Genomic DNA, 17,370 nt, shown 5'->3' with positions numbered 1-17,370 from the left:
AATCGAGGGGTTTCGGGAGGTTTATATATAGAATAACAGATACCCGGGAGTGAGTTACAGACTGGAATCTAATCGAGGGGTTGGGGTGGTTTATATATAGAATAACCGATACCCGGGAGTGAGTTACAGACTGGAATCTAATCGAGGGGTTCGGGTGGTTTATATATAGAATAACAGATACCCGGGAGTGAGTTACAGACTGGAATCTAATCGAGGGGTTCAGGGTGGTTTATATATAGAATAACAGATACCCGGGAGTGAGTTACAGACTGGAATCTAATCGAGGGGTTTGGAGTGGTTTATATATAGAATAACAGATACCCGGGAGTGAGTTACAGACTGGAATCTAATCGAGGGGTTTGGAGTGGTTTATATATAGAATAACAGATACCCGGGAGTGAGTTACAGACAGGATTCTAATCGAGGGGTTCGGGTGGTTTATATATAGAATAACAGATACCCGGGAGTGAGTTACAGCCTGGAATCTAATCGAGGGGTTTGGAGTGGTTTATATATAGAATAACAGATACCCGGGAGTGAGTTACAGACTGGAATCTAGTCGAGGGGTTTGGAGTGGTTTATATATAGAATAACAGATCCCCGGGAGTGAGTTACAGACTGGAATCTAATCGAGGGGTTTGGAGTGGTTTATATATAGAATAACAGATACCCGGGAGTGAGTTACAGACTGGAATCTAATCAAGGGGTTCAGGGTGGTTTATATATAGAATAACCGATACCCGGGAGTGAGTGACAGACTGGAATCTAATCGAGGGGTTTGGGGCGGTTTATATATAGAATAACAGATACCCGGGAGTGAGTTACAGACTGGAATCTAATCGAGGGGTTTGGGTGGTTTATATATAGAATAACAGATACCCGGGAGTGAGTTACAGACTGGAATCTAATCGAGGGGTTTGGGTGGTTTATATATAGAATAACAGATACCCGGGAGTGAGTTACAGACTGGAATCTAATCGAGGGGTTTGGGTGGTTTATATATAGAATAACAGATACCCGGGAGTGAGTTACAGACTGGAATCTAATCGAGGGGTTTGGGTGGTTTATATATAGAATAACAGATACCCGGGAGTGAGTTACAGACTGGAATCTAATCGAGGGGTTTCGGGAGGTTTATATATAGAATAACAGATACCCGGGAGTGAGTTACAGACTGGAATCTAATCGAGGGGTTGGGGTGGTTTATATATAGAATAACCGATACCCGGGAGTGAGTTACAGACTGGAATCTAATCGAGGGGTTCGGGTGGTTTATATATAGAATAACAGATACCCGGGAGTGAGTTACAGACTGGAATCTAACCGAGGGGTTCAGGGTGGTTTATATATAGAATAACAGATACCCGGGAGTGAGTTACAGACTGGAATCTAATCGAGGGGTTTGGAGTGGTTTATATATAGAATAACAGATACCCGGGAGTGAGTTACAGACTGGAATCTAATCGAGGGGTTTGGAGTGGTTTATATATAGAATAACAGATACCCGGGAGTGAGTTACAGACAGGATTCTAATCGAGGGGTTCGGGTGGTTTATATATAGAATAACAGATACCCGGGAGTGAGTTACAGCCTGGAATCTAATCGAGGGGTTTGGAGTGGTTTATATATAGAATAACAGATACCCGGGAGTGAGTTACAGACTGGAATCTAGTCGAGGGGTTTGGAGTGGTTTATATATAGAATAACAGATCCCCGGGAGTGAGTTACAGACTGGAATCTAATCGAGGGGTTTGGAGTGGTTTATATATAGAATAACAGATACCCGGGAGTGAGTTACAGACTGGAATCTAATCAAGGGGTTCAGGGTGGTTTATATATAGAATAACAGATACCCGGGAGTGAGTTACAGACTGGAATCTAATCGAGGGGTTTGGAGTGGTTTATATATAGAATAACAGATACCCGGGAGTGAATTACAGACTGGAATCTAATCGAGGGGTTTGGAGTGGTTTATATATAGAATAACAGATACCCGGGAGTGAGTTACAGACTGGAATCTAATCGAGGGGTTCTGGTGGTTTATATATAGAATAACAGATACCCGGGAGTGAGTTACAGACTGGAATCTAATCGAGGGGTTTGGAGTGGTTTATATATAGAATAACAGATACCCGGGAGTGAGTTACAGACTGGAATCTAATCGAGGGGTTTGGAGTGGTTTATATATAGAATAACAGATCCCCGGGAGTGAGTTACAGACTGGAATCTAATCGAGGGGTTTGGGTGGTTTATATATAGAATAACAGATACCCGGGAGTGAGTTACAGACTGGAATCTAATCGAGGGGTTCGGAGTGGTTTATATATAGAATAACAGATACCCGGGAGTGAGTTACAGACTGGAATCTAATCGAGGGGTTCTGGTGGTTTATATATAGAATAACAGATACCCGGGAGTGAGTTACAGACTGGAATCTAATCGAGGGGTTTGGAGTGGTTTATATATAGAATAACAGATACCCGGGAGTGAGTTACAGACTGGAATCTAATCGAGGGGTTTGGAGTGGTTTATATATAGAATAACAGATCCCCGGGAGTGAGTTACAGACTGGAATCTAATCGAGGGGTTTGGGTGGTTTATATATAGAATAACAGATACCCGGGAGTGAGTGACAGACTGGAATCTAATCGAGGGGTTTAGGGTGGTTTATATATAGAATAACAGATACCCGGGAGTGAGTGACAGACTGGAATCTAATCGAGGGGTTTGGGGCGGTTTATATATAGAATAACAGATACCCGGGAGTGAGTGACAGACTGGAATCTAATCGAGGGGTTTGGGGCGGTTTATATATAGAATAACAGATACCCGGGAGTGAGTTACAGACTGGAATCTAATCGAGGGGTTTGGGTGGTTTATATATAGAATAACAGATACCCGGGAGTGAGTTACAGACTGGAATCTAATCGAGGGGTTTGGGTGGTTTATATATAGAATAACAGATACCCGGGAGTGAGTTACAGACTGGAATCTAATCGAGGGGTTTGGGTGGTTTATATATAGAATAACAGATACCCGGGAGTGAGTTACAGACTGGAATCTAATCGAGGGGTTTGGGTGGTTTATATATAGAATAACAGATACCCGGGAGTGAGTTACAGACTGGAATCTAATCGAGGGGTTTCGGGAGGTTTATATATAGAATAACAGATACCCGGGAGTGAGTTACAGACTGGAATCTAATCGAGGGGTTTGGAGTGGTTTATATATAGAATAACAGATACCCGGGAGTGAGTTACAGACTGGATTCTAATCGAGGGGTTCGGGTGGTTTATATATAGAATAACAGATACCCGGGAGTGAGTTACAGCGTGGAATCTAAACGAGGGGTTTGGAGTGGTTTATATCTCGAATAACAGATACCCGGGAGTGAGTTACAGACTGGAATCTAATCGAGGGGTTTGGAGTGGTTTATATATAGAATAACAGATCCCCGGGAGTGAGTTACAGACTGGAATCTAATCGAGGGGTTTGGAGTGGTTTATATATAGAATAACAGATACCCGGGAGTGAGTTACAGACTGGAATCTAATCGAGGGGTTCAGGGTGGTTTATATATAGAATAACAGATACCCGGGAGTGAGTTACAGACTGGAATCTAATCGAGGGGTTTGGAGTGGTTTATATATAGAATAACAGATACCCGGGAGTGAATTACAGACTGGAATCTAATCGAGGGGTTTGGAGTGGTTTATATATAGAATAACAGATACCCGGGAGTGAGTTACAGACTGGAATCTAATCGAGGGGTTCGGGTGGTTTATATATAGAATAACAGATACCCGGGAGTGAGTTACAGACTGGAATCTAATCGAGGGGTTTGGAGTGGTTTATATATAGAATAACAGATCCCCGGGAGTGAGTTACAGACTGGAATCTAATCGAGGGGTTTGGGTGGTTTATATATAGAATAACAGATACCCGGGAGTGAGTTACAGACTGGAATCTAATCGAGGGGTTCGGGGTGGTTTATATATAGAATAACAGATACCCGGGAGTGAGTTACAGACTGGAATCTAATCGAGGGGTTCGGAGTGGTTTATATATAGAATAACAGATACCCGGGAGTGAGTTACAGACTGGAATCTAAGCGAGTGGTTCGGGGTGATTTATATATAGAATAACAGATACCCGGGAGTGAGTTACAGACTGGAATCTAATCGAGGGGTTTTGGTGGTTTATATATAGAATAACAGATACCCGGGAGTGAGTGACAGACTGGAATCTAATCGAGGGGTTTAGGGTGGTTTATATATAGAATAACAGATACCCGGGAGTGAGTGACAGACTGGAATCTAATCGAGGGGTTTGGGGCGGTTTATATATAGAATAACAGATACCCGGGAGTGAGTGACAGACTGGAATCTAATCGAGGGGTTTGGGGCGGTTTATATATAGAATAACAGATACCCGGGAGTGAGTTACAGACTGGAATCTAATCGAGGGGTTTGGGTGGTTTATATATAGAATAACAGATACCCGGGAGTGAGTTACAGACTGGAATCTAATCGAGGGGTTTGGGTGGTTTATATATAGAATAACAGATACCCGGGAGTGAGTTACAGACTGGAATCTAATCGAGGGGTTTGGGTGGTTTATATATAGAATAACAGATACCCGGGAGTGAGTTACAGACTGGAATCTAATCGAGGGGTTTGGGTGGTTTATATATAGAATAACAGATACCCGGGAGTGAGTTACAGACTGGAATCTAATCGAGGGGTTTGGGTGGTTTATATATAGAATAACAGATACCCAGGAGTGAGTTACAGACTGGAATCTAATCGAGGGGTTCACGGTGGTTTATATATAGAATAACAGAGACCCGGGAGTGAGTTACAGACTGGAATCTAATCGAGGGGTTTGGGGCGGTTTATATATAGAATAACAGATACCCGGGAGTGAGTTACAGACTGGAATCTAATCGAGGGGTTTGGAGTGGTTTATATATAGAATAACAGATACCCGGGAGTGAATTACAGACTGGAATCTAATCGAGGGGTTTGGAGTGGTTTATATATAGAATAACAGATACCCGGGAGTGAGTTACAGACTGGAATCTAATCGAGGGGTTCGGGTGGTTTATATATAGAATAACAGATACCCGGGAGTGAGTTACAGACTGGAATCTAATCGAGGGGTTTGGAGTTGTTTATATATTGAATAACAGATACCCGGGAGTGAGTTACAGACTGGAATCTAATCGAGGGGTTTGGAGTGGTTTATATATAGAATAACAGATCCCCGGGAGTGAGTTACAGACTGGAATCTAATCGAGGGGTTTGGGTGGTTTATATATAGAATAACAGATACCCGGGAGTGAGTTACAGACTGGAATCTAATCGAGGGGTTCGGGGTGGTTTATATATAGAATAACCGATACCCGGGAGTGAGTTACAGACTGGAATCTAATCGAGGGGTTCGGCGTGGTTTATATATAGAATAACAGATACCCGGGAGTGAGTTACAGACTGGAATCTAATCGAGGGGTTCGGGGTGATTTATATATAGAATAACAGATACCCGGGAGTGAGTTACAGACTGGAATCTAATCGAGGGGTTTTGGTGGTTTATATATAGAATAACAGATACCCGGGAGTGAGTGACAGACTGGAATCTAATCGAGGGGTTTAGGGTGGTTTATATATAGAATAACAGATACCCGGGAGTGAGTGACAGACTGGAATCTAATCGAGGGGTTTGGGGCGGTTTATATATAGAATAACAGATACCCGGGAGTGAGTGACAGACTGGAATCTAATCGAGGGGTTTGGGGCGGTTTATATATAGAATAACAGATACCCGGGAGTGAGTTACAGACTGGAATCTAATCGAGGGGTTTGGGTGGTTTATATATAGAATAACAGATACCCGGGAGTGAGTTACAGACTGGAATCTAATCGAGGGGTTTGGGTGGTTTATATATAGAATAACAGATACCCGGGAGTGAGTTACAGACTGGAATCTAATCGAGGGGTTTGGGTGGTTTATATATAGAATAACAGATACCCGGGAGTGAGTTACAGACTGGAATCTAATCGAGGGGTTTGGGTGGTTTATATATAGAATAACAGATACCCGGGAGTGAGTTACAGACTGGAATCTAATCGAGGGGTTTGGGTGGTTTATATATAGAATAACAGATGCCCAGGAGTGAGTTACAGACTGGAATCTAATCGAGGGGTTCACGGTGGTTTATATATAGAATAACAGAGACCCGGGAGTGAGTTACAGACTGGAATCTAATCGAGGGGTTTGGGGCGGTTTATATATAGAATAACAGATACCCGGGAGTGAGTTACAGACTGGAATCTAATCGAGGGGTTTGGGTGGTTTATATATAGAATAACAGATACCCGGGAGTGAGTTACAGACTGGAATCTAATCGAGGGGTTTGGGGCGGTTTATATATAGAATAACAGATACCCGGGAGTGAGTTACAGACTGGAATCTAATCGAGGGGTTTGGGTGGTTTATATATAGAATAACAGATACCCGGGAGTGAGTTACAGACTGGAATCTAATCAAGGGGTTTGGGTGGTTTATATATAGAATAACAGATACCCGGGAGTGAGTTACAGACTGGAATCTAATCGAGGGGTTCGGGGTGGTTTATATATAGAATAACAGATACCCGGGAGTGAGTTACAGACTGGAATCTAATCGAGGGGTTCGGGGTGGTTTATATATAGAATAACAGATACCTGGGAGTGAGTTACAGACTGGAATCTAATCGAGGGGTTCAGGGTGGTTTATATATAGAATAACAGATACCCGGGAGTGAGTTACAGACTGGAATCTAATCGAGGGGTTTGGGTGGTTTATATATAGAATAACAGGTACCCGGGAGTGAGTTACAGACTGGAATCTAATCGAGGGGTTTGGGTGGTTTATATATAGAATAACAGATACCCAGGAGTGAGTTACAGACTGGAATCTAATCAAGGTGTTTGGGTGGTTTATATATAGAATAACAGATACCCGGGAGTGAGTTACAGGGCAGCACGGTAGCATTGTGGATAGCACAATTCCTTCACAGCTCCAGGGTCCCAGGTTCGATTCTGGCTTGGGTCACTGTCTGTGCGGAGTCTGCACATCCTCCCCGTGTGTGCGTGGGTTTCCCCCGGGTGCTCCGGTTTCCTCCCACAGTCCAAAGATGTGCAGGTTCGGTGGATTGGCTATGCTAAATTGCCCTTAATGTCCAACATTGCCCATAATGTTGGGTGGGGTTGCTGGGTTATGGGGATAGGGTGGAGGTGTGGACCTTGGGTAGGTCGCTCTTTCCAAGAGCCGGTGCAGGCTCGATGGGCCGAATGGCCTCCTTCTGCACTGTAAATTAGATGAAATCTATATAGAATAACAGATACCCGGGAGTGAGTTACAGACTGGAATCTAATTGAGGGGTTCAGGGGGTTTATATATAGAATAACAGATACCCGGGAGTGAGTTACAGACTGGAATCTAATTAAGTGGTTCGCGGTGGTTTATATATAGAATAACAGATACCTGCGAGTGAGTTACAGACTGGAATCTAATCGGGGGGTTTGGGTGGTTTATATATAGAATAACAGATCCCTGGGAGTGAGTTACAGACTGGAATCTAATCGAGGGATTCGGGGTGGTTTATATATAGAATAACAGATACCTGGGGGTGAGCTACTGACTGGAATCTAATCGAGGGGTTCAGGGTGGTTTATATATAGAATAACAGATACCTGGGGGTGAGTTACTGACTGAAATCTAATCAAGGGTGTTTTTTATATTGAATAACAGATCCGTTTCCGTAAAGATTGATGTTAACCGTGTGTTTTGCTGGAATTCTTGGGTCAAATATTTCACAGAAGTGCACTCCCTGCGCCTGCTGTATTTCTATTGTCCACCAGAGGGAGCAGCTGTATTGCTGTTTGAGAGTTTTTATTCCAGAACCCCTGGGCGTGATTCTCCCCGAGCCGGACCGGGCCGGAGAATCGCCGCAACGACACCACGCCACCCCGACGCCGGAGCGCGATTGTGCAAGAGCCATTTGCGCCGGTGCGTTTGGCACGCCTCCGGTGGCGGGCCGCTGTGCGAAGCGAGGCCGCCGATTCTCCAGCCCGGATGGGCCGAGCGGCCATGCAGAGAAAGCAGAGTCCGGCCGGCGCCATTCACACCCGGTCGCTGCCGGCGGGAACTCTGCGCAAAGGGTCGGGGGGCGGCCTGTGGGGGGGGGGCTCCGTCCCCGGGGGGGGGCGGCGGCCTGTGGCGGGGGGGGCTCCGTCCCCGGGTGGGGGGGCGGCCTGTGGGGGGGGGGCTCCGTCCCCGGGGAGGGGGGGGGGCGGCCTGTGGGGGGGGGGGCTCCGTCCCCGGGGAGGGGGGGGGGGCGGCCTGTGGGGGGGGGGCTCCGTCCCCGGGGGGGGCGGCGGCCTGTGGCGGGGGGGGGCTCCGTCCCCGGGTGGGGGGGCGGCCTGTGGGGGGGGAGGGGGGCTCCGTCCCCGGGAGGGGGGGGGGGCGGCCTTTGGGGGGGGGGGCCTCCGTCCCTGGGGGGTGCGGCCTGTGGGGGGGGGGGGGCCTCCGTCCCTGGGGGGTGCGGCCTGTGGGGGGGGGGGCTCCGTCCCCGGGGTGGGGGCGGCCTGTGGGGGGGGGGGGCCTCCGTCCCTGGGGGGTGCGGCCTGTGGGGGGGGGGGGCTCCGTCCCCGGGGTGGGGGCGGCCTGTGGGGGGGGGGGCCTCCGTCCCTGGGGGGTGCGGCCTGTGGGGGAGGGTGGCTCCGTCCCCGGGGAGGGGGGGGGGCGGCCTGTGGGGGGGGGGGCTCCGTCCCCGGGGAGGGGGGGGGGCGGCCTGTGGGGGGGGGGGGGCGGAGAGGAGCTCCTTCACCGGGGGGGGGGGGGGGGGGGGCCCTCCGATGGGGTCTGGGTCATGATCGGTGTCTACTGATCGACGGGCCGGCCTCTCCACCCTGGCCCTATTTTATTATGCGGCCGGTCCCTGAACCCCCACGCCATGTTGGGTCGGGGCGTCGGAGACGTCCCCCGCGCATGCACGGGTTGGCGCGGCGCCCTGTTGATGCCAGGAAGGGAGGCTGCGGCAGCTTGAACCGCTCCAGCGCCTATGGGGGCCAGAATCGCTACTGCCCGCGCCCATTTCGCACCTTTGTGAACCGCGACGGCCTTCACGACGGAGCGAACACTCTGTCTCCAGTTCGGAAAATCGCGCCCCCTGAGTGGGGCAGTTTGTGACCATCACCCCCGGGTTTCAGTGAAGCAACAACATACGACGAAGGAGTTTCAACTTTGAATAATTGAGGGGGTTTTTTGTGTGGAAATCTCAATGCTGCTGCATGATGCGGACTTTGCTTCTTTCTGTCCCCGATAAAGTTCCCTCTCGTTTCAGCTCGCGAAGGTCTATTCCTACTCTCATGGCTGGATGCACAGCGGAACCAATTGCGGAGACTACTTTCCTGATGGGATCACAAATGGTGCCAGTTGGTATTCGCTTTCGAGAGGTGAGGCGTCACCCCCTCCCTCTGCTTCGAGCATCTTCCAACCTTTCCTGCAGAGAATGAGCCAGTTTAGCCCATCGTGCACCATGCCAGCCCAGGCAGCGGCCCGTTCTGGGGATGTGCCGAGGCAAAACCCCCATTCACCCAGCCCTGGGGGAGGCAGAGTCGTTGAACAGTGGCTAGCGGGGGGGGGGGGGGGGGGCAGAGGGCAGGTCTCTCCGCTTCCTCAGACACCCGAGCTGCTGAGCCGGCCTTGAGCCAGGTGTGCGGACGAGGGTAAGCGTGGGGACGCAGATACTCGGGAGCCACAAGGTCCTGTCCAGGGGGCAATGAGGCCTCAGTGAGTGAAATTCCAACTTTCAGCCTAGTTTCAGTCCCAGTGCGAACACGTGCCCAGGACTTTGCAGATGTTGTCTCACTGGGTCAGTCCTGGGTGTGTATGTTTGGGATTCTGTAAGTACCACCACCCCCCCCCCCCCCCCCCCCCCCCAAAGCACCTCCTGGGGTGTGCGGGCATGGGCAGGAAACATCCCACCAACTTCCCGCTGCCAAAATCAATATGCCCTCCGGTTCAATCAGCTGTTCTGTTCCCCCGACACATGGCACAGTGGTTAGCACTGTTGCTTCACAGCGTCAGGGTCCCAGGTTCGATTCCCGGCTGGGTCACTGTCTGTGCGGGGTCTGCACGTTCTCCCCGTGTCTGCGTGTGTTTCCTCCGGGTGCTCCGGTTTCCTCCCACAAGTCCCGAAAGACGTGCTGTTTGGTGAATTGGACATTCTGAATTCTCCCTCTGTGTACCCGAACAGGCGCCGGAGTTTGGCGACGAGGGGATTTTCACAGTAACTTCATTGCAGTGTTAATGTGAGCCTACTTGTGACAATAATAAAGATTATTATTATTATCGATGCCATTGGAATGGTCCAATTTTAAGGCTGTAATCTCCACTCTCTTCATGTCCAATTCCCCCCCCCCCTGTCCTACAATTCATCCAACAATCTTGTTTTCCCTCAAAGTTCAGAGATGTCACTCCTGCTGTACCAGCTGACAACCAGCGTGGTCTAACACCACGCCGTCAACCACACCCTGGCCCCCGGGACATCAACCCAACACCACGCCATGTGTGTGTGGCGGGGGGCTTGGGGGGTCTTGCAGATATCGACTTCAATTGTGTTGCTTGGGTGATTTTGTATCTTAATTCTTCACATTTCCACTGTACCTCGGTTATCAAGCTCTTCTCCCCCTTGGGCCCTGTTGGCGCAGGGATGCAGGACTTCAACTACCTACACACCAACTGCTTTGAAATCACGTTGGAGCTAAGCTGCAAGAAGTTCCCACCAGAGAGTGAGCTGCAGAGAGAGTGGTACGGAAATCGAGAGGCGCTACTGGCCTTCATTGAGGAGGTGAGAAGCTGAGATGGCTCCGGGTTTCTCGATCGATTGAGTTGATGATTCCGAATCAGAGATAATCCAACACCTCGGTTTGATTATTGGCACAAAGGAGTTGGCAAGTTCGAGATCAATACACTCACCTGTGTCGTGTTATGTACTCTGGGATAACACAGGCTGCAACTGGATGCAGCTTTAACCAAAAGATACTCCAGACCTTGAAGTTAGTTCAATCTGATTTATTGAACCAGTAGCACAGTTAGCACAGATCTCTATGAGTTCGACTCTCTGCTAACCTAAGTGTGGTTACTCTGTCTGACTGAACCAGACTAGCTCTTAGCCACGTGTTGGAGGTGTGATACTGTACATACACCCTGACTCACTCTGTAGATGTTTCCAATTTTAACACACAGTGCAGAAGGAGGCCATTCGGCCCATCGTCTGCACCAACCCACATAGCCCTCACTTCCACCCTATCCCCGTAACCCAATAACCCCATCTAACCTTTTTGGTCACAAAGGGCAATTTTATCATGGCCAATCCACGTAACCTGCACATCTTTGGACTGTGGGAGGAAACCGGAGCAGCCGGAGGAAACCCACGCACACACGGGGAGAACGTGCAGACTCCACACAATGACCCAGCAGGGAATCGAACCTGGGACCCTGGCGCTGTGAAGCCACAGTGCTATCGTGCTGCTCGTGTTCATCAGCGGAAAGAGGCGGAGTGTGAGTGCCTCGTGCCTTTTATAGTGAGATGCCACCCCTGAGTGTCCTGCCTGCTCATTGGTCATGTCCTGTTCTCTGTGTTCATGAGCTGCCTGTCTGTATATCATTATCTGCATGTCTGCATATCATGACAACCAGTGGGATAACTGTCAGGCTCTTTGACTTAAAACAAATACAGGCACAATCTCAGCCAGAATTTCAAAGACCAAAGTAATCCTATTTATCAGCCTGATGGGGCCATGTCAGCTGCTTTGCTCTATTCAATTGAGAATGCTGTCCTGTAATCTGTGTGTAATACACTATCTGTGTGTAATACACCATCTGTGTGTAATATAATATCTATGTTTTTACATAATATCTGTGTGTAATATGTTACTGCAACAATACAGGAAAATGTGTCAGCACAGAGCCTGTCCCTGCTGCACTGTCGGAAACATTGAGAGATGTCACAACTTTCCATTGCTATAAACATCAAAACTTAACAAGCTGGAAACTTGGACTGTTGGCTCCAAACTGAGAATAGAATTAACAATAACACTTCATTTCTAAACTTGTGTTAATCTGACACTATGTCTTTGCTGCTAGTATATGATGTGTCAGTGTAAAGACAGCTTTATTCTGGATCTAACCCCATGCTGGACCTGACGTGGGAGTGTTTGATGGAGACAGTGTCGAGGGAGCTTTACTCTGCATCTAACCCCGTGCTGTACCTGTCCTGGGAGTGTTTGATGGGGACAGTGTAGAGGGAGCTTTACTCTGTATCTATCCCCATGCTGTACCTGTCCTGGGAGTGTTTGATGGAGACAGTGTCGAGGGAGCTTTACTCTGCATCTAACCCCGTGCTGTACCTGTCCTGGGAGTGTTTGATGGGGACAGTGTAGAGGGAGCTTTGCTCTGTATCTAACCCTGTGCTGCACCTGTCCTGGGAGTGTTTGATGGGGACTGTGGAGAGGGAGCTTTACCCTGTATCTAACCCCGTGCTGTACCTGCCCTGGGAGTGTTTGATGGGGACTGTGTAGAGGGAGCTTTACCCTGTATCTAACCCCGTGCTGTACCTGTCCTGGGAATGTTTGATGGGGACAGTGTAGAGGGAGCTTCACTCTGTATCTAACCCTGTGCTGTACCTATCATGGGAGTGTTTGATGGGGACAGTGTAGAGGGAGCTTTACTCTGTATCTAACCCCGTGCTGTACCTGTCCTGGGAGTGTTTGATGGGGACTGTGTAGAGGGAGCTTTACCCTGTATCTAACCCCGTGCTGTACCTGTCCTGGGAATGTTTGATGGCGACAGTGTAGAGGGAGCTTCACTCTGTATCTAACCCTGTGCTGTACCTATCCTGGGAGTGTTTGATGGGGACAGTGTAGAGGGAGCTTTACTCTGTATCTAACCCCGTGCTGTACCTGTCCTGGGAGTGTTTGATGGGGAAAGTGTAGAGGGAGCATTACTCTCTATCTAACCCTGTGCTGCACCTGTCCTGGGAGTGTTTGATGGGGACTGTGTAGAGGGAGCTTTACCCTGTATCTAACCCCGTGCTGTACCTGCCCTGGGAGTGTTTGATGGGGACTGTGTAGAGGGAGCTTTACCCTGTATCTAACCCCGTGCTGTACCTGTCCTGGGAATGTTTGATGGGGACAGTGTAGAGGGAGCTTCACTCTGTATCTAACCCTGTGCTGTACCTATCCTGGGAGTGTTTGATGGGGACAGTGTAGAGGGAGCTTTACTCTGTATCTAACCCCGTGCTGTACCTGTCCTGGGAGTGTTTGATGGGGACAGTGTAGATGGAGCTTTACTCGCTATCTAACCCCGTGCTGTACCTGTCCTGGGAATGTCTGATGGGGACAGTGTAGAGGGAGCTTTACTCTGTACCTAACCCCGTGCTGTACCTGTCCTGGGAGTGTTTGATGGGGACAGTGCAGAGGGAGCTTTATTCTGTATCTAACCCCATGCTGTACCTGTCCTGGGAGTGTTTGATGGGGACAGTGTAGAGGGAGCTTTATTCTGTCTCTAACCCCGTGCAGTACCTGTCCTGGGAGTGTTTGCTGGGGACAGTGTTGAGGGAGCTTAACTCTGTATCTAACCCCGTGCTGTACCTGTCCTGGGAGTGTTTGATGGTGACAGTGTAGAGGGAGATTTACTCTGTATCTAACCCCGTGCTGTACCTGTCCTGGTAGTGTTTGATAGGGACAGTGTAGAGGGAGCTTTACTCTTTATCTAACCCCGTGCTGTACCTGTCCTGGGAGTGTTTGATGGGGACAGTGTAGAGGGAGCTTTACTCTGTATCTAACCCCGTGCTGTGCCCGTCCTGGGAGTGTTTGATGGGGACAGTGTAGAGGGAGCTTTACTCTGTATCTAACCCCGTGCTGTACCTGGTCCTGGTAGTATTTGATGGGGACAGTGTAGAGGGAGCTTTACTCTGTATCTAACCCCGTGCTGTACCTGTCCTGGGAGTGTTTGTTGGGGACAGTGTAGAGGGAGCTTTACTCTGTATCTAACCCCGTGCTGTACCTGTCCTGGGAGTGTTTGATGGGGACAGTGTAGAGGGAGCTTTACTCTGTATCTAACCCCGTGCTATACCTGTCCTGGGAGTGTTTGATGGGGACAGTGTAGAGGAAGCTTTACTCTGTATCTAACCCCGTGCTGTACCTGTCCTGGGAACGTTTGAGGGGACAGTGTAGAGGGAGTTTCACTCTGATGCTCTGTGTGGATTTGTCAATTGCAAGATGATAGATGATTACCGCCTGTACATTTTGTATTTGTTCCAGGTTCACAAGGGGATTAAAGGGATGGTCCTGGATGAAAATAACAATGGAATTCACAAGGCTGTTATTTCAGTTTCTGGTATCAATCACGATGTTACCTCAGGTGGGTGCCAGGTTCATGCGATCTGCTTCAATACTGAATTCTCCTGTGGAAGTACTTCCCTTGCCTCCACTTCACCTTCTCAATGCATCATTAATGACTCGATCCATGGCTTGTATTGCTACCCTTTGGCCAAAGACTGGCACGATCCAAGTAAAGCAGCCGATTTGATTGGCAAACCCTCCCCCACCTACGCACAGTGGCAGCTGTGTGTACCATCTGCAAGATGCACTTTAGCAACTCACCAAGGGTCCTTCGACAGCACCTTCCAAACCCACGACCACGACCATCTCGAAGGACAAGAGCTGCAGATACCTGGGAACCCCACTGTGGTGGTATGTATTAAGGGTAATACGGTACACCATGAATGCCGAGGAGCTATTGGAGGACAGATGCTGGGTCCCGATTGGATCTGCCACCTACTGGGCTCCACCCAGATAGGCGGGGTATAAGAACCTGGGTTAATCCCCGCAGCTGCATTCTGTAACTGAGCTGCTGGGGAACGAGTCTGAACAAGTCTGCTCAATAAAGCCTCGATTGAAGTTCTTTACGTCTCGCCTCGTGTGTGATCGATGGTGCTACAATTTATTGAGCAGACTTAAAAGGGAATATGGAGCTCCGGATCGCCCCGGAGTGCCTGCGAATCGGCCCCCAAGCAGCTAACGCAACATCGGCGTTTAAACACTGGCTGGCGTGCTTTGAGGGATACCTCCGAACGGCCCCTGGCAGACCAACAGAAGACCAGAAGATGCAGGTCCTGCATTCCAGGGTGAGTCCCGAAATCTACTCACTCATTGAGGACACGGAAGAATTCCCAGCGGCGATCAACTTGCTGAAGGAGATCTACATTAGGCCCGTCAACCAGGTCTACGCACGCTACCAGCTCGCGACGAGACGACAAATCCCCGGGGAATCGCTAGACGATTTCTTCAATGCTTTAACGATCCTGGGACGAAACTGCAACTGCCCAGCGGTTACGGCGAACGAACATACGGACCTCCTGATCAGAGACGCTTACGTAGCAGGTTTGGCATCGTCGCAAATTCGCCAGAGACTTTTAGAGAAAGACTCTCTCGGACTCACAGAGGTACGGGCCCTTGCAGCCTCCCTCGACGTGGCCTCCCAAAACGCCCACGCCTATGCCCCCGACCGCACTACAGCCCCTTGGGCTCCGTGGACCCCCGACGCGACCGACCCCCCGGCACCCCCCGCCCCTCCGCAAGCGTGCGCAGCCAGAATCCCAGACCACCCGGGGGGGCCCCACTGCTATTTTTGCGGGCAGCCGAAACACCCCCGCCAGCGCTGCCCGGCCTGCTCGGCCACCTGTAAAAGCTGCGGTAAAAAGGGGCACTACGCAGCGGTGTGCCAGTCCCGTGGGGTCGCCGCTATCTCCGGGGAAGAAACGGGACCACGGACTCAACCCCCCCAGCGACCCACGGGCGGCCAACGGGCGCCGCCATTTTGGGCCCCGGACACCACGACGGGGGGACGGGCGCTGCCATCTTACTACCCACGGGCCGCGTGCGATCCATGGGAGCAGCCATTTTGTCCACCCCCGGCCACGTGCGATCCATGGAAGCCGCCATCTTGGCTGGCAGGCAAGGACCCCAGCGTGGACGGCTCCACACTGCCTGAAGACAACGATCAGATGCACCAACCACGTTTGACATCGGTGACCCTCGACCAGTCGCGGCCCCGGACGCTCCAGACGACAACGACAAAGGTGCTGGTGAACGGGCACGAGACGCCGTGTTTGATCGACTCGGGGAGCACGGAGAGTTTTATTCACCCGGACACGGTAAGACGCTGTTCCCTTGTAATTCGGCCAAGCACCCAAAAAATTTTCCTGGCGGCGGGGTCCCACTCCGTTGCAATCAAAGGGTTCTGCATCGCAAACCTAACGGTGCAGGGGAGAGAGTTCAAAAATTACCGGCTGTACGTCCTTCCCCACCTCTGCGCTCCCACCCTCCTGGGGTTGGACTTCCAATGCAACCTCCAGAGCTTAACATTCAAATTTGGCGGCCCAATACCCCCACTGACTATCTGCGGCCTCGCGACACTCAAGGTCGAACCGCCCTCCTTGTTTGCGAACCTCACCCCGGATTGCAAACCCGTCGCCACAGGGAGCAGACGGTACAGCACCCAGGACCGGACGTTTATCAGGTCCGAAGTCCAGCGGCTGCTGAAGGAAGGCATAATCCAGGCCAGCAATAGTCCCTGGAGAGCCCAGGTGGTAGTAGTGAAGACAGGGGAGAAGCAAAGGATGGTCGTAGACTACAGTCAGACCATCAACAGGTACACGCAGCTAGATAGGTACCCTCTCCCCCGCATATCCGACATGGTCAATCGGATTGCACAGTATAAGGTCTTCTCCATCGTGGATCTTAAGTCTGCCTACCACCAGCTCCCCATTCGCCCCGGTGACCGCAAGTACACTGCCTTCGAAGCAGATGGGCAGCTATACCACTTCTTAAGGGTTCCATCGGCGTCACGAACGGAGTCTCAGTCTTCCAACGGGAGATGGACCGAATGGTCGACCAGCACGGTTTACGGGCCACGTTCCCGTACCTCGACAATGTCACCATCTGTGGCCACGACCAGCAGGACCACGACGCCAACCTCCGCAAATTCCTCCAGACCACTAACGCCCTCAACCTCACCTACAATGAGGAAAAATGCGTGTTTAGCACCGACCGTCTAGCCATCCTTGGCTACATAGTGCGTAATGGAGTGATAGACCCTGACCCCGAACGCATGCGCCCCCTCATGGAGTTCCCTCTCCCCCACTGTGCCAAAGCCCTGAAACGCTGCCTGGGCTTCTTTTCTTATTACGCCCAGTGGGTTCCCCAGTACGCAGACAAGGCCCGCCCACTAATCCAGTCCACTACTTTTCCCCTGTCG

General features: G+C 50.4%; 1 protein-coding gene across 1 annotated transcript in view; it reads left to right on the top strand.

Moving 5' to 3' along the window:
* Positions 1-17,370, top strand: part of cpn1 (carboxypeptidase N, polypeptide 1) — a 141,972-nt gene that overhangs the window by 119,136 nt on the left and 5,466 nt on the right. Inside the window, exons 5-7 of the mRNA XM_072479701.1 lie at positions 9,389-9,500; positions 10,758-10,897; positions 14,373-14,472. Coding sequence (XP_072335802.1) covers positions 9,389-9,500; positions 10,758-10,897; positions 14,373-14,472 — 352 coding nt within the window. The remainder of the gene's footprint in view (positions 1-9,388; positions 9,501-10,757; positions 10,898-14,372; positions 14,473-17,370) is intronic.

Source organism: Scyliorhinus torazame, chromosome 16, assembly GCF_047496885.1.
Source record: "Scyliorhinus torazame isolate Kashiwa2021f chromosome 16, sScyTor2.1, whole genome shotgun sequence".
Classification (NCBI taxonomy): domain Eukaryota; kingdom Metazoa; phylum Chordata; class Chondrichthyes; order Carcharhiniformes; family Scyliorhinidae; genus Scyliorhinus; species Scyliorhinus torazame.
Note: the sequence above shows the minus strand (reverse complement) of the source record. Positions and strands in the feature narration are given on the sequence as shown.